Source organism: Emydura macquarii, unplaced genomic scaffold, assembly GCF_026122565.2.
Source record: "Emydura macquarii macquarii isolate MOO-44397 ecotype Brisbane River unplaced genomic scaffold, CSIRO-AGI_Emac_v2 contig_295, whole genome shotgun sequence".
Classification (NCBI taxonomy): domain Eukaryota; kingdom Metazoa; phylum Chordata; order Testudines; family Chelidae; genus Emydura; species Emydura macquarii.
Window position 1 is genome coordinate 7,962,127 of NW_027130432.1, and position 18,557 is coordinate 7,980,683.

General features: G+C 39.6%; 1 protein-coding gene across 1 annotated transcript in view; it reads left to right on the forward strand.

Annotated features, from left to right (window-relative positions):
- SLC6A2 (solute carrier family 6 member 2) overlaps window positions 1-18,557 on the forward strand; it is a 102,883-nt gene that overhangs the window by 55,128 nt on the left and 29,198 nt on the right. The window contains exons 7-10 of the mRNA XM_067551456.1: window positions 857-981; window positions 2,563-2,675; window positions 8,016-8,144; window positions 13,846-13,945. Coding sequence (XP_067407557.1) covers window positions 857-981; window positions 2,563-2,675; window positions 8,016-8,144; window positions 13,846-13,945 — 467 coding nt within the window. The remainder of the gene's footprint in view (window positions 1-856; window positions 982-2,562; window positions 2,676-8,015; window positions 8,145-13,845; window positions 13,946-18,557) is intronic.

An 18,557-nucleotide genomic window follows, 5' to 3' on the forward strand; every position in this document is an offset into this window, starting at 1 on the left:
ATGAAATTTTGAACTTCAAAAGCATGTAACCAGTTGTCATACATTCATTAGGATGGGGCTGATATTATAAATTAATATTGATAACTGTGGCCAGATTTAATCTTGACATAAATGTGCATAACTCTATTGAATTCAAAGGAGGGTTGTCTGCTTATCCCAAGGCTGAATCTGGCCTTATGGATTTTCCTTTATGGGTCCTGTCATTGATCTAAAACAATAGCAGATTTATAATAAAGTTATCAGCATCTTTGTTAAATTCATGACTAAACTGATGGTTGCATCTTAATATTATACAATGATGACTGTATGGTCCAATTCCACTCTCATTGAGGTCCATGGGAGTTTTGCCATTGATTTCAATGGGAGCTGAATGAAGCTTTTCCATGCATCTTATCTGAAATGCCTGCTTAAGTGGAAGGATTGATGGACAGATTCTATGCAATACCTTGAAAATGGCAGCAAAGCCTGTTAAAATGCATAGCTGATATTGTATGAAAACATTCACAAGAGTTTATAAGTATGGATTGGTATTTGCTAGTATTCATTTCCCTCTATGTAGGCTTTTGTTCACTTCTGGTTACTTCTCCGTTCTGTTATTGCTGCCAGCTAAGACCATCTTACAATTTAATAAAGTTATTTAAAATATTTGAACACAGATTAATTTCAAAACAATTTAGGAAATAACAGTGGGTTCTCTCCCAACACAATATTCTGTTATGAGCCTTTGATCATCAGGATGATTACTTAATTGGTGTGTTTCTCTTTTTCACAAGACTCGTATGAACATTATAACACAATTCCCACCTACTTCCTAAAGTGTTTTTCACTATATTGTTCTCTCTCTCTCTCATATTAGGGATGCTTTGCTGACCAGCACAATCAACTGTGTCACAAGCTTCTTTTCAGGATTTGCAATTTTCTCTATACTGGGCTACATGGCTCATGAGCACAAAGTAAAAATTGAAGACGTAGCCACTGAAGGTAGGAAAGTTCATTTTACCCCATATTTACTGAAAAATTAACCACCTTCTCCACTGCTGCCCTGCAAATCTGGTTATATTAATTTCCAAGACAAAGAAGCTAACCTACAGTGGACTCAGTTGCGGTCCTGATTCAGCAAGCTACTTAGGATACGTCTACACAGCAGTTGGGAGCATGCTGCTCAGTGTGAATAGACGGACACATGAGATTTCTGCTGGAGCTAGCACTCTAAAAATGGCGGTGTAGCTGGCGGAAGCACAAGTGGTGGCTTGGGCTGGCTGCCCACAAATGTACTTGTGGGGCTGGGAGCTGGAGCTGCTGCCTTTGCTACCCCTAGCTACATGGTTATGTTTAGTGCGCTAGCGCAGGCAGAGCTATCATGGCAGGTGTACCCAGTTAGGCCATACTGACTCTGGGTTTGTGAATTGCCTCACTGAAGTGACCTGAATGGGACCACTCAAGTGCTTCAGGTCAGGCACATACTTAAGCACATGGTTGATTTGTAGCCCAGGCAAGGTGTTGAGTGGTCCAAGCTTTAGTCAGTTGAGGGTGCTCGACCCCTTGCTGGAAGCACGTAATACTTTAAAGGGTCAGGTTTGTACTGAACACATACATAATCTACTGAGACAAGTTTACTGGCTAGTTCTATAGGTCACTGCCTAAACAATGTTCAGATATGACAATCTCATACATAGAGCCTAGGAATGGGAGTAAGTAGCACAGAACCACAAAGGGACTTAGGCACCTAAACTCTAGTTTAGATACTACTGTGATCCATATAACCCTTCCTCAGCTGCTTCATAAATTCATTCAGTGCCTACATTTTCATTGTAAAAACTCCCTTTGTGCCTAAGTTTAGGCTTGAAATTAGACAAAGGTTTCTAACCATCAGAGGAGTGAAGTTCTGGAATAGTCTTCCAAGGGGAGCAGTGGGGGCAAAAAGCCTAACTGGATTCAAGACTGAGCTTGATAAGTTTATGGAGGGGATGGTATGATGAGACTGCCTACAATGACATGTAGCCAATCCGTGACTGCTAGCAGCAAATATCTCCAATGGCCAGTGACGGGAAAATAGATGTGGAGGGCTCTGAGTTACTACAGAGAATTCTTTCCCAGGTGTCTGTTCAGGGTCTAAGTGATCACCATATTTGGGGTTGGGAAGAAATTTTTCCCTGGGCGAGATTGGGAGAGACTCTGGGTGTTTTTCACCTTCCTCTGCCACATGGGGCATGGGCCACTTGCAGGTTTAAACTAATGTAAATGGTGAATTCTCTGTAACTTGAAATCTTTAAATCATGATTTGAGGACTTCAGTAACTCAGCCAGAGATAAGGGGTCTATTACAGGAGTGGGTGGGTGAGGTTCTGTGGCCTGCAACATACAGGAGGTCAGATAAGATGATCATGATGGTCCCTTCTGGCCTTAAAGTCTATAAGTCTAAGTCATTCAGATACTATGGTGATGGGCACCAATGTAAGAATCTAGGTAGGTCAAATCTTGTTTTCATGAACAATTTTATAACTTTGCAAAGTTAACAGAAACTTCCTTGCAGAAACAAGTTTTCTTTCCTCTTGCTTTTCAGGAGCTGGACTAGTTTTCATCCTTTATCCAGAAGCCATTTCAACCCTTTCAGGATCAACATTTTGGGCAGTGGTGTTCTTCATAATGCTTCTCACACTGGGCATTGACAGTTCCGTGCGTATCTTCCATGCCTGTCGTTTTTCCTTTAATAACATTCTCTGCTACTAAGTACGGAGGCACCAGACTGATTCCACTAGGTTTCAAAAGCCACATGCTGTGCTCTCATTGTATCTGTTTTCATAGTTAAGGCCAATATACCAAATAGTTTTACACTCAGCAATTTATTTAATTAGAGATTCACAGTGTGCAGAAAGCTTGGGAAGGGACCAGGTAGTTTATGAGCGAGCAGACAGTGCTTGCTGGTTTCTATGATTCTGAGTTAGGCTCAAGCAGCAAAAGTTCTAACTCACTGAAGCTAATGAGAATTTGACCATTGATTTCTACAGCAGCACACTCAAGGCCTAAAAATAAACTTGAAAAAAGTACAGGAACAAGATGCTGAATTGCACTTAGACAAGGCTACCAATGGTTCAGTACTGTTTTGTATCAGTGACTTCCATTTGTTATTTCCCACAGCATCATAAGTGATACTCATGACACAAAGACTGAGTATAGCATCTAATTATATTTTTGATTTCCTATTATATGGAACTGTATGTAAGGTACTTTCCATACAATAATAGTCTCATTGTGATAATATTTTTAAAATCAGTTTCATTTACACTATTATTTTGTGTTTGTTAGATGTCTTGGCAAAAGGCAACAATGTAATCTGCATGTTGACAGATAATAAAAATGTAGTAATGGTAAAGAATGGACACTAAGAAGGACTGCCTTGTTTTACGATTAAATTCAGTTTTAGATTTAGGTGTCTGAATTTTATTCAATATGAATGGGGAGTATTTGTGCTTTCTACAAAGTGAAAGTATATTGCATTGGGATAAAAAATATCACAGAAACTTCAACCCTAAATTAAATATTCTAAGTACCCTAACAGCATTTATATCACCTTGTTCTTGCCAAAGAGGCATCAAAACTTCCTTTTATACTTCACATAAGAGTTAATTTTCTTCTGAGAAAAACAAATAGCATTTTTAAACAACAGAACAGTGAACAGTCATTAGTTATGTTCATAAGGATTTTTTTTACTATTCTAAAATAAGAATTGCCAAGAAGAAAGATACTGTCCTGTCCTGCTCAGAATGTACAGTGCTGATCAAGGAGCCAGTAATGGGAAATGGCAAAAGCTAGTGTTCAATCTGCGTGCTCAGTTAGATGAAGTTAACTCATTTTCAAAAATAGAGAGGGAAGGAAAAGCAAAGACAAAAGAGGGAACAAATCTGAAAAAAAGAAGAGATCACACAAGGGAGCTTTGATAGACATCTTCAAGTATTTGAAGGACATATTCTAGAAGGGGCTTGAGCTCTGAAGTTCAGCTCCAGCTCTAAACTCTTTCCAACTCTTTGAATTTTGAATTTCAGGTCAGGCCTGTTAGAGATTAGATCAAGTTGTACAGTTGAGACTCTGGAACCTTATTTGAAAAACTTGAGGAAAAGTCAGATCTGGAGTTCCTGTCTGCACCTATTTGAAGAAGGGAGAAGAGTAGAGTAGGGGGGCAAGAATGACCAGGAGTAATGAGGCAAAATTAAGAAAAGAAAAATCAAGGCTGAATATTACAGGGTGAGCTCTACTAGGCCCAATCCTGCAAACACTTAGGGACTTGTTTAACTTTACTGTGGTAAAGCACATGTGTAAATGTTTGAAAGATCAAGACCTTTGATCGTAGAATAATAATTTTTCAGTGGAAGGGGTAGGGCTTGTCAAATTATTCAGAGAGGATAAACTGACAAATATAGCATTTTTTTTCTGTTCTTGATCAGGCTTTGATGTTTATCTGTTTATTTGCTGTTCATAATTATTTTCTCACAGGGAAAGGGAGGGAGAGCTGTGAATACTACTACATTGAACATTCACATCTTATTTGTCACATAGACATCCCACCCCCCAGACAAAGACCTTTGAAGACACTGACATTCCATTGAAGGAAGACCAATCCAATGTGTGACTCCTTCGGTTATAGAACCTCCTGTGTCAACTGACTAGGCCAGAGAAATAAAAGTATTCACCTATTCAATGTCATAGCCATCTACATGCACCATCAGCAAGTCACCCTTTTTACAGAGGCATGCAGAGCTTTGGTTTCATCACCTTGCTATATGGAGCACAAACTTGGCCATTAAAAACAAGGAGAGGAAACTAAACAGTTTTCAGTGTCAAAGGTTATGGTGGATTCTTAACATCCATTGCTTTGATTTTTGTCATAAACAAGGAGATACTAAGATGATTCTGGCAAGTTGCAGCCTTGCACAATTTGAGAAAAGATGACTGCAATGGTCAGGTCATGTCCAACATGCAGAAGAAGGTATGGTTTTAAAGAAGGTTTGTAGAGCAGAGACTGAAGGAAATAGAACAGAAGACTGACCATGAATGAATCAGGTTGGAAGATGCAATTCTGAGAGATTTAAGAATCATAAATCCTCCCTGTCATGGGGTTTTTTCACTGCTGCGTAGCGTCCTTATGGCCCATCTAAAGAGGAGCTCACACCCAGTCTAACGCCCCCTCCTTCTTGTTTCGCCTCCTTCTCTAGAGTCAGGTTACTCTGTCTTCATCACTCAGGGTGCTCCCTCTTCATGCTTGGCCCTTCAACCAGATCACTATTGTTTTCTCCTTGCATGGTATCAGCATCCCAATGAACGACTATCCTAGGCAGTCGTTTGCTCCACTGCCCAGTCTGTACCACTTCCCCATTGGCTGGTTCCAGCCTGGGATCCTACAACCTGCAGACAAGGTTTGCACTGTTGTTTCCCTGGGTTGCTTCCTACTTCGCCTCTATCAGGCTTCTTCTCCTCCACTCTCCTCTAAGTATGCCCTTCCCCCAGGGCCAGGGTCTCAGGGCTTCTGTTCTCCTCTTGGTTTCCTCCTTTCCTTCTTTAAGTCCAGAGAGTGACTGCAGGCCTTCTGCACTGCAGCCCCCTTCTTACTCTCTACTTCCTGCTTAGCAGCTTAGCATTCTCCTTGCCCAACTGGGTTTCATCATCAGTTAAAAGCTTATCAGCCCTGACTCTCCTCCAGGAGAGTGCAGCTTCTCACAGGGTTAATTGGCCCTTTCTTTCTGGACTCCTGCTGAAAGAAAAAGTCTTCCAAGGGACCATTAAGATGAAGTCCATTCTATGCACCACCACAGCTACATCAAAGCCGTGTGAAGCTACTGCTCATAATTATTTACTGGTTTTATGCAAGCAACTTCAGACTGTGGGACTGTTTGCAGAATGTCCCCTTGATTACCCAACTCACGTGCTGTGAGATTGGTCACCTAAAACATGTGGTATTGTTGCATATCTCTGATTAGAAAACTGAAACAAAATAAAAAAGAGGAATAATGCCTTAATACCCTTGTTCAAGTCCAAAGCCTCTTGTTGACATATGGAGACAGTTTTCTGGAACTCCCCCAAATGTTTATGGAAAGAGAAACTTCCTCCTGAAAGAGTTAGTGGGTAGCAAATTAAAAAGGTTAGGAATTAGAATGAATATCTGTAACACTGTTTTTTCAACATGCAACCATCTCTACATAAGACATTAACAACTGGGATGAACAAAGCATTACATTTGGAAGGAGTCCTGAACTGATAGGATGGAGTAGAGAATCTTTGTCCATTTCCAGCTTCTCTGAGTCTCTCAAAGTGTAGTAAAACATTGCGAGTGTATGAAATATAAACACATATTTAAGCGGTGCACTGAGATTTAACTGTATGATTTCTGTTGATGCTTGCAGAAGTCACATGGCTAAAACCCCACACTATGCTTTGACATTACTCTTGAGATTTGCTAAAAGAACATTTGCCCTTCCCGCTGCAGTCCTCTAGTTTTAGAAGTGAATCCTTCAGATACTATGGAGATTATTCTCAACAATTGACTTGAAACAGAGATGTTGTTCTCCCCAACCTGCTGCCCTCCCCTCTCTCCCAACCCTCCAGTATTTGGCACATTTCTCTTCCATGGGCAGGAAATATCCAATATTGAGTCTCCCCAACTGATTACCAGATTTTTAAATAAATTAAGATTGCTTGTTCATCCCTAGCAAAAGCAGGATTGGCTTTAGGGGTGGGCAATCAAGTGGTTGCCCTGGGTGTGAGCATCCAAGATCACCAAATCAATAGCAAGAGGTGCATGGTGGAGGGGATCACTACTTGACTATTTATTTACTTATATGTTATATTTTTTGCTCAGCATTGTGGGAAGTGCCAAAAATACTTTGAACTGGGCAGCAAAGAGCGGGAAACTTGGCTTCATATTGATCTAAGCTATGAGAAAAAAAACAAAATGCTTGCGTAACTGCACAGGACATAAAACTCATGAATGGGAACCTGCATCCTACAGCAGTATCAATGAAAGCTTGGGAAATATTTCAGCTACCACAGTAAACTTCTCCCAACAGCAAAAAATGGCTAACAGAGAGTGGCTACATCCAGAGGGTAACATAGAATTCTCCTATGGTATCAAGAATTTTTGTTACTATAAAGTTCTCAGAACTAAAGGTTGTCTCTCTAATCCTTATACACAGAGGTAACAATGTTGTTTGAATTGCCACATTGTGTAGCTCTGCTCTCCATCTGACTGTTCCTTATAACTAAAAACAGCAGCCACAGGATGAGGGAAATGGAGACCTATTTATTCTTATTTCTAACATTACAGCTTTGTGCAAATATGAACAACAGGAAAGAATAATCCAGGGTGAAATCATATGTACATTTTACAAAAGGAAAAACTCTTTTTAAATAAAGAGAAGAAACTCAATCAATCGTATGCAATGCTGTTTCCTAGCCCTTATCCAAATCCAGTTCTGTAAAAGGCTTTATCAGTAGATTCACAGACTAGACTCTTTGATCATTAGATTTCCTCTCAGAACACCTTTTTTTTTTTTTTCATAGTTTTAGTAGGAACACTTGTATCAGTAGAAGACTCCAACCTTTTCCTATGATTATTCAAACATATGCCGCATTTCCAGACCACTTTCTGCCATCCAATGAGTCAGAGTGCAAAATGCACCCACTTTGTTTGATGACCATTTGTAAAACCACAGCAGTTTGGTGTCCAATTTCTAACAACTTTCTGAGCAATCTACCCAAGAAAGTTAAGAGGCCCTTGCTGCTTCAAAGATGGTATGAGGACATCTTTCCAGATTTTACAGCATATGGCTATAAACCTTCCTGCAACCCTTCTACAGCATCCATCTTTAAATTTCTTTTCAGAGTAGCAACAATGTATAGATAAGATGTAAGAAATCGCAAAAGGAAATAGAGATGAATCTCAAACTTATTTGTATTCTTCTGTTTGTGGGTAAAATGTCTCTGTCATTACTGCCTAACCTAGCTCGCTGTGTTCCTTTTCCTTAGATGGGTGGAATGGAAGCTCTCATCACTGGTTTAGCAGATGATTTCCAAATACTGAAGCGGCACAGAAAGCTTTTCACATTCGGTGTCTCCTTTGGCACTTTCCTGGTGGCTCTTTTTTGTATCACAAATGTAAGTACTGCAAGGGTTTCCATTAGTAAGTTAACTTAACAATGCAAATATTCCTAGAAGGGAGACAGAACTGCCAGCAGCTGGGGTTGATCTGTATCTTTGTGTACCTGGAAGGTTTAATTTTAACTAACATTATTGTCTGAATGTTATATTAATTCTTCCATAAATGATACCTCTTCACTCCTGTTTTGTACAAGGCTATTATCTATCAACTGATCTCACAAACCTTTATTCCCAGGAATTATGCTTACTTCTACTGCAGCTTCATCATCTGCAATGGGACTATGGTCACTCCTTACTCTTGTGTGTAGGAGTTAGCGTTTTGGGGACCACACCCTTAGGCATCTGAAAACTCTTTTCACAGCAGCACAAGACAATTCATCAATAAGAATCATTTACTTCTTGTAAAATTATACTTCAGTACAATAATCCCATTGCCCTTTCCTTGAGCATAATAATAGCTTGGCAGCATAGCATATCATAGTTACTAATGCATTGAGTTGGATGCATTTCAGTGAAGGAACCTTCCTATTTTTGAATATCAAGGATATGAGGCAACCTGCTGTCTGCATTACAAAAATAAAGCAGAAAAATAATGGTGACGTGCGTGCACTGGATATGGGAAAAGGGTGCGGGGAGCCCTTTGCCAGGTGGCAGTCATGTTGTGGCTGTTTTTGCTGTTTAAGAGCAAAGGAGAGAGAGGCACTGCAAGTGCTGGCAGCACACCGCAGAGAGGACATGTCTGTCTGGGCTGGGGGGTATGGCCAGGCCCTTGCCTCTCTCTATGAGCCAACTAGTGCCATGAAGAGGTTGAGAGTGCCACTGCTGTGCATGCGTCCCACAAGGCTACCAAAGGCATTATGTTTTGGGTAGCCCTAATGAATGAGCCAGTGCTGGGATCCAGTGACCGTGCCCTGTCTCCCAGCATTCCACTGCCTCTCAGACCTACAAGTTAGCAGAAAGTTATGAAAATGGTACCAATTAGTGAATAGTACAAAATTTTTAAAGTTAACAAAATGCATTTTCCTGGTAGTTTTTTCACTACCGTCTTTCATTAGCTAGAAAGAGTTTTCAAAACCTGAAATGAAGTATCATATTAATAATACAGATAATTTATACTAATAATAAATATTGGCCCTTTTTTACATTTTTCAGATTTCTCTGTCATCTAAGACAATTGGACATGCTACTTCCTTGTTCAAGGCTTCATCTGGGTTAATAGTTCTGGACCAATGGGTTAGAAGAAACATAACGGGTCAGCTCTTTAGCTGGTCTAAATTGGTGTAACTCCATTGACTTCAACTCAGCTATGCCAATTCAGATCATGTGAGAATCTAGTTCAGTGTCTTTCAAATTACGGCACCTCTGTGGGTTAAATTCTCAAACAAGATGGACTGCACTGAATTGCCTTGACATGTACCAATACATTAGTTCATGTAACAGAAAAAGTTGATGTCAAATGTGTACAAAGTAGAAATCAAATCCTTTGTGAGACCATAGAGTTAAAATAATCTCTTGAATTTCTCCTTGAAAATCTTTGGGATATATTTTCAAAGCAGTCTGTTTCTCATACACACATCTTTCATCAGTCACCTTGCTGGATTCTAAACTAAAGGCATTCAAATAATGAACAGGTGTGGAGCAGAATTTCTCACCTAAAATACGATTCAATATACTGTCTTTTTCATATTGCTAAAATATTTGCCATACAGGTTATTAGGTACCCCATGTTAATCCAAATTTGGCCAGATATCCACGGCACATCTCCAGAGTTGATAACTGAGAAATGCCCAGACAGCTGTCTCCACTGGTTACTGTAAATAGCCACATCTCTGCTACAAAGTCTCTGTACGTTATAACAAGAGAAAAGCAAACTATGTCTTTGTTGATTAAACAGAGTAAAATCATCAGGAGAGCTACAAAACGAATGGTATTTATCCTCTTTTTTAAATTGTAAAAGATACTAAAGACAAAATCCATACTAGGATCAGGCACGTTCATAGTGGGTTTGTTTATAAATAAGATTGTTAGAATCTACCGTGACTGGAATTCTTTATCAGCTGTTTGCATGAGATGAAAAGGTAACAATGTCTTAAAATGTTTTGCTTTGCTTTCATTTCAAATTTCAAATTTCAAAATGATAGGGAGTTTCATCTGATACCAATCTCTCCCTTTCTCTTTACTCCAAGCTAAATAAAATGAAACATTTAATAGTTTACTCAAATGCCAATCAAATAAAACTAAGTCAAATGGGGCTAAGAGTGTCTGAAAAATGCTTTTGCAAAAAATCGTCAATGCAACTTACGGTTCCAAATCAGTGCATTTCAGAAGAATATAGATGCCTTTATTTTGGATATTTATGTGGGGTGAAATCCTGTCACCACACTTCAGCCACGGAAAAAAGAAACAAACTGTAGCACAGCCAGGGCTATACTGCTGCACTGCTGGGGAGACTTCACAGCCACTTGTATGCAGTGGGCCACTCTACAGGAGCACAGGGATGGGACATTGGATCTAAGATTACAGATCCACTGGACCACAAACCTGGAGATGGGAAGAAGTGGAGTGGTAGCAGCCACTCCTGTGACACGCATATGCCTTGCAGCTACTTTGAGAAGGAGCTCTACACTAGCAGTAGTTTGGGCTCAGTTCTACAAGTTGCTCAGCAGTTCTGCAAGGCAATGAGAGACCTCAGTTCTCTCTGACATTACTGGGAACGGAGGGCGTTCCCTAACTGAGTGCTCTGGGGGAGTTGAGTGAGAATTCCAATAAATTTTTTAGCTCCCATATTGTGGGTGAACACTAAGCCCATTTACAAGGGTTGCGCATTCAATGGCACCATTTCCCATGCAAACCAAGGGATGCCCAAGGTTTCCACTCCTTGATTAGACATACTGAGATTAATATTATATTTCTAAAATCAGACCTTGGGTACCTGGAGGATAAACTTTAAAGTAGAAGAATTTTAACTGTTTCTTTAAGATCTTTGAGGAGTCTTTCTCTTTGAAGTCTCTGAGTGGTTAATCAATTCCTGGTGGTGGTGAGGGGGAAGCTGAGCTCAGCTAAACAGGGAGATCGGGTATAAAAAGTCAATTGCTAGGCAAACTCAAAGGCCATGAATGGAAGCAGCTAACAGGAGAGTTTTGGACGGAGTTGAGAGAGGGAGTGTGAGAGGCCTTCCTTTCATGTTCAGCTCTGTGATTTTAAGATGACCAGTGATAGAGCAGTGGTGGTGACCTGCAGCAGATGTGCCATGTTTTCTTTCCTGCCTGAAATGAGAAGGCGCTTCCCTGTGCATGAAGTACAAGTTAGTGGCTCAGCTGGAGGAAAACATTCTTGGACTGGAGGAGCAAATAGAGATGCTACTGAGAATTGGAGGCGTTCCCACATAGGTCTGGGAAACATCAGTACCCTGGGTTCAAGGAAGAAAGGAGCTGACCTCCAGCTCAGAGAGGAGGCCTGGCAGTTCATAACCACTAGAGGCAAGAGATCAAAACAGTATTCCTCACAGCTGGAGACAATTGAGAATGGATAGGCTGTGGCCATCAGAGAGATGACGATTAGGAGGAATTCCACCCACCTAGAATTTTCCAATCAATATCAGGTCCTCAGTGTGAAAACTATGGAAGACTCCTCTCAAGATCCAGCTGGTCCTAGGGAATGGAGAGCTGTACAGGACACACCTGTGGAGGGCAGATAAGCCCAACATATAAGAAAATCAAGCTTATCCACAAAGAATTCTTCAGCTATCCAAGAAAGATAGATGATCTTTGTTGGAGATTTTGTACTCAGAAGAATTGAAAGAACATTCTGGAAGGGACAGATGGACAACAGGACAGTATGCTGTCTTCCTGGAGGCAAGACACACAAGACATCACTCTAAAATGGATAAGCTTCTGAAATCAATGGGCAAGGATCCATTCATGATGGTTCACATTGGCATTAATGACACTGCATCACGGGATATCTCGCAGAAAATAGACGACCTCAGGGAACTTGGAAGCATGCTAAAGAAGAATAATGTCCATACAATCTTCTCTGAGATCCTTCCTGTTCCACAAGCAAAGGAAGACAGAAGGCAGAAGATTCTGGAATTGAACCGCTAGATAAGTAGATGGTGGAGGGTGGAAGATTTTGGTTTTGTGGTAAATTGGTCGACCTTCTACAGGGTGTAGAGGCAGTATAATTTGGACAGCCTCCACCATTGGAAGGGGAACCAATCTCCTCAGGAGCAGTCTGGCTAGAGTACTCAGGAGAGCATTAAACTAATAACAAAAGGGGAGGGTAAAAACAGGGAAAATATGAGCATTTAGCACAGAATCAAGATGTTGAAAACAAAATTAATCAGGGATCCAAAGGATAAGAAGAGAAGAAATTCTTTAATTGCCTATACACCAATGCTAGGAGCCAGGAGAACAACAAGATAAAATTGGAATAGCTCATCTATGAGCCTAAATTCAATCTAGGTTGTATTACTGAAACCTGGTAGGATGATTTGTAAGGCTGGAATATTAAAATCAATGGTTATTTAGGAAGGATTGAATGGGCAAAAGGGGAGTGGTACTGTTTGTCAAAAATGGCATTATCTGTTTCCAAGTCATTGACAACTTGGATGAAAATTATCTTGAATGCTTATGAATCAATGTCCTAACGTATAAAGCACAAGATGAAGTATTAGTTGATGTCTGCTACACACCACCAAATCACACTAGGGAACAGGATACCATCTCCTTACACCTGTAACTAATAATGTGTAGGGGGGGAAAAGCTGCATGATCTGGGGGGCTTTAATCTGTGTGAAATATGCTGGAGGTCTCATGCTGCCAGTAGTAAAACATCCTTGGAATTTCTAAATATTATAGATGACAATTTGCTAACCCAAAAACTATTACATCCAATGGGGGGAATTCTATATTAGACTGAGCCTTCACAGATAAGAGGAACTGATCACAAAACTAAAAAATAATTGTAACTTAGGTACAAGTGATCATCACTTGTCCATATTTACAATATGGAAGCAGAATAAAGTCCAGACTAGTAATAGATATGCTTGGTGCTTTAACAGGGCCAATTTCAAGGAAATTAAAATAAATAATTAAAAAAATAAAAGGGTAAACAGGATGACCCAAATAATTACAGGCCTGTCAGTCCGACAGCAGTCCTGGGCAAGATAATGGACATGGGACTTGAATTAAAGGAGGGTAATATAATTAATGCCAATCAATATGGTTTATGGAAACTAAATCCTGTCAAACTAACTTGATATATTTTGTGATGAGATTACAAGTTTGGCTGATAAAGGTAATCATGTTGATGTAATATACTTTGACTTTGTTAGGCGTCTGAATTGGTACTGTCTGACATTTTGATTAAAAAACTAGAATGATATAAAATTAACATGGCAGATACTAAATGGATTTAAAACTGGCTAAATGATAGGTCTCAAAATGTATCTGTAAATGAGGGCTCATCATTGAGTGGATGTGTTTCTAGTGGAGTCCCACAGAGATCTGTTTTTGGCCCTACACTAACATTTTTTTTGAAGTTTGGATGTTTTTCTAAAAGATCTACTCTAGGAATAATTTTGGGGATGTTGTCTGGCCCGTGTTACGAAGGAAGTCAGACTAGACGATCACAGTGGTCCCTTCTGGCCTCGGAATCTATGAATTTATTATACTTGTTGGATTTGTTTATGCCACAGGGTGGAATTTACGTGCTCACACTACTGGATACGTTTGCAGCTGGGACTTCAATCCTGTTTGCTGTTTTAATGGAGGCAATTGGAGTTTCCTGGTTTTATGGTAAGTGCTTTTCTTTTTTGGGGGGGACCACAAAAAGTCTTGTAAAATGTTGGCTGTCTGCATGATACCCTGGGACCATAGCGGTAAGTAATAATGAAAGAGTGTTGTATAGTAGAAATAAGAAGAGCAAGTGTTTTAATGCAATGTATCTGATTTACAAATAGTGACAAGAATATATATGTTCTATAGGTCAAATTTTGGAGCCTTGCACAAAGCCAAAATAAACTGCCTTGGGCAGAGGATCACTGTAGGGGACCAGAAGCCTCCTACTTGTCCCAGGGTGTTGCAGCTGCTCATAGAGCCTATGGGTTGCAATCATGCCTCTAAATCATGTAGAATTACAGGCCAGTGAATTAGCCTAGTTGCGGAGCCACGGACACTGTCCCTACCTCCTGCAGAACCTCTCTGCTACCGACAGGGAGTGTGGAATCTCTTTGTGGTCTCTCCATGACCTACACAATGGACACATTGTGGCTTGTCCCTATAGGCTTGTATTCATTTCTTCTTGGGCAGCTCTTGTGGTTTGTCTGCTATGATAATATATCGCATGGTGAAATTCTCCCATAGCACTGATTTTTGTTTTGTTATATATGTCAACATACAATGCCTAGCATATGAGCATATCCATCAATGAACTGATGAACATTAGAAATAGGTCATATATATTAACATGAAGTGTTGTGTAGCAGTTTTGGGGCAGATTTCCAAAGGCTCTAATGGGAGTTAAGCACCTAGCAGTCCTTTGTGACTTTAAAAATCTCCCTCTGTAAATATCAGCACAAATTATGTTGTCATAATAATAATGTATATTAACAAGGATATGATGAGCAAAGCTGGGGAGCTGTCCATTGACACTATGGTGTGTGTGTGAAACTATGTTGTAAATCCAAATAGGAATCTTGCCCAATTGACATACTTTGGTAATTCTGGGAGATTTTCAAGGTGCAAAAGGTAGTTGGGTGCCCAACTCTTATTACAAGCAAGTGATAGTTGGGCATCTAACACCTGATTGTGTCTGCCCGATAGGGATGCATACTGGGAGCTTGGAAAGGCACAATGGGAGTTTAGGGACTGCTCTGTTCATATCATCCCTAGAGTGCATTACACTACAAAGGGCACAGAAGGGAGAGAGAGGAAGTAGGGCCATGTCCTCCTCCCCAGAATGCAGAGAAGGCTCTCTCTACAGAGGGTTATATGTGACACCTTGTGGGGTGTAGCAACAAGCAAACCCCCATGCAGGTCAGTCTGGAGGTATTCCGACGGCCACCTGGCACTCCCTTTACACTGGAGTGACTTTGCTCCAACCCCAGTGCAATGATGTGCCAGTTAGCCCAAAAGGAGAATAATGCTTATACAAAGTATGGGCCAAAATCTGCTCTTAGATGCATGCACATACCTTCCATTTACCTCCTTTGTAGTTGCACAATCAATATCTAAAGGCAGAATTTGGCCATTCGTATTTTCTGTTCCCTCAAATAGCTAAGTATCATAAACACAGAATGGGTCATTAAATACATGAGAGCTATGTAAGGAAGAAGAAACAGAGACATGTATTTTTGCTTTCCCAGTGTGTAAATGACCAAATGTTGGCAGCCAGCCACCACTCATTCTCCTCCAAACCAATATGAATTCACTTAGGTGACCTTAGCTGGAAGAACAGCATATTTATTTAGTTTACTAATATAATGGGACACTGAATCTGGGTAGGTCCAGTATTTAAATGACAGGAAATTAAAACAGCTGTAATCTTGTGGAAAATGTCCTGTGTCACATATGTCTGCCAAGAAACAGGTGTGTCAGTGATTAAACTGTTAGAAAGCCACTTGAAATCTAAGATAATCCTGAATGCCAATTGGATTGTAGCATCTACTATGTCTAAATGTACAACTCTTCCATCTCATTCACTGCTTTGCTGTATAAATGTGATCAGTTGGATCATATCCAACTTATGTAGAGAGTTTACATTACTTACACTGATTTTTTTTTTCTTATATATTTTGCTTTGGAAAATGTATTCTTCGACTGGGTTCTACATTGATAAAAGCTTCTTCCATCTTAGGTACCATTTTAAACTTTTGGTTTCAGGCAGAGACTAGTGCCTGTATTTTTCCCCTAGACCTTTAGATTGTGTTTCATTCTGATTTCAGAAGTCACAAGGACTCATCTGTCTTAGAAAGGGCCTGCACTCCTTTTTATGTTGCTGGCATGCTTTCCTATTGCTAAAATTAGAGTTTTGACTGCCTCTTTGTTTTTGAGGCAGCTAGATTGCTCAACTGTGTATCAACAATAAAATGTCACTTGTTACTGTATAGTAATATGATTGTGTTGAGATATGTAACTTAATAATACTCTATGATTCAGTGATGACAGAGTAGACTATTTTCATTCCTGAAGAACGGAAGTGAAAACTTAAACTGTATGTTATTTGGACTAAAAGGATCCTATGTACACAGGGCTCAATTCTGCCAATTATTCGATAGTAATGAGACTACTGGATAGTAAGGTAATAAATATAAGTGAAGCTGGCAGAATCAGGCCTATATTTATTTTGTTCAAAATGCAATGCTCAATGTTTTTTTTTAAACTCTTCCTAGCCATTGTCTCCGAAGCTTCTCACATCTTTTCAACCCAAAGAACTAAATTTAGGGTGCTGTTAAAGATGTGGAACCTTAAAATTCCACTTGTTCTGTAGGAAGTTGGGTTTTTTTAAAAAACAAACTCAATGTTTCTCCAGTGCAAGAGAGAACACCAGCTGAGAAATGGAGGAAACTTTAAAACTCCGTTAGTCACTGAACCATACCAATACTTCAGGCAGAATTTAGTCTGTGTTAGACATATCGTACTTACAAATGTAATGGAATTGATATTCCATTTCCCTTGGCAGGGACATTTCTTGAATTGGTCATTGCCAAAGTTGATGAAACTATAACTTCCTTCTCTGAATAGCCAAATGGCTCACTGAAATTCTGGAGTCTCTCGGGGGACTCCATAATGTAACCTGAAATGAGCGTGGGAAACTGTATTATAAACCTTTGGCATGTTTTTGTCCTTAAATGACCTGCTAATGTACATTTACACAAATCTGGTTGTGAATTAGCTGCCTGTTTTTATTCCCAGTCCCCTATTCCCAAATAACCTGGTCTATTGTTGTTGTGGATCTTTCAACAGTCTCTTCCAAATAACTAATGCCCCAACTATGGATCAAAGCTCTCAATACAAGTACAATTGGCCATGTTTGTAACCTCATCTGACATGGTTCCAGTCGACTTTTCAGACATCATAAACATTGAAAACGTGCATCCGAATAATTACTTCTGATTATTCTGTAAACAAATGCAGCTCAGTATTGATCTCATATAGAAGGTGCACAGAACAGTTCCACTTTTCCTCTTTCAAAATACAATGTAGCATTCAGGCTCCTCTTTTAATGACTTTGGGGTTACTTTGCTTATTTTATTTTTTATTTTATTTGTTCTACTTTCAAGCCAATTGTGTACGAGTTATCAAGGACACCTTCTAGGAAGCCTTTTTTTTTCCAATTCTGTCAAAGGCATTCTAAATATTTTGGGAATTCAGAACATCTCACAATGTTCAGTACACCACTCAAACAGTAGTCATCTGAACAATGCAATATCAAAACCTGTCTCTTTGCTTCACCACACACTTTAGAAATATATTGAATGTCCTATGGGTCTCATAATAATAATCTGTATTGGGTAAATAGTTCCTATTCATGGCAAGTAGTCCTGTTTTGACTATATCGTTTCAAACCATCTATCATACCTTAAGATAGTTGCCATTAAAAAGTCAATAACATTAATCAAGTTCCCACAGAGGCTGGTTTTGTTCTTCTTGGTCTCCTCTTTAATTCTTCACTCATGCTTTCTTCTCTATCCAACCACCTCTTCTCTGCTCACCATAATCAGCATTCAAGGACAGAGCAGGCCAGCATTCGAGAATATATTTTCCCCTAGAGATTTTTTGTGACTCATCCATGTCCTGATTACTTTGAAATTATTCTTCTTTTCCTGACAATCATCTTCTTTTCTTTTTAGAGATAGTGCTTTATAGCCACCACTGTGTGCTTTATACTGCCATTTACCCCCTCCGTAATCATCTTATCCCGCCTGCGCACATCTTTTTCTAGTTAAATTCCCAAATTAAAACTTTTGGCAAGCAAGTGATTTGAAGGGATGACATCCCTGTACACTACTGCTGAATCTAAGGAAAGAAAAGAATGTTAAACACACAATCTTCACAATGGTAATCCTGTCCAGCAAAGGTTGCATGAACCTAAAAGGTTATAATGCTATTTTCTTATATAACAATGAAAGGCACTAGATTTTAGAGGAAACTGCTTTTTAAGGGATGTAAATGTTAGAGTGTGTGTCAAAGAGAAGGATGCTCATACTCTAGTTTGGCAGCTGAGGCATAAAAATAGCATTGTTTCTTTAGTGATGAAAAGTTATCTTCTGTTATTAAAATGGGATTTACTGTGCTTCACAATGTCTAGGCTTGGATGAAGTCCACAATGTAAATCATCTGAGCTCAGTCAGGATTCACTTACTTGTTAGAACTTCTCCCGTTGCTCATCACCTCTGCTCCTCCTCTT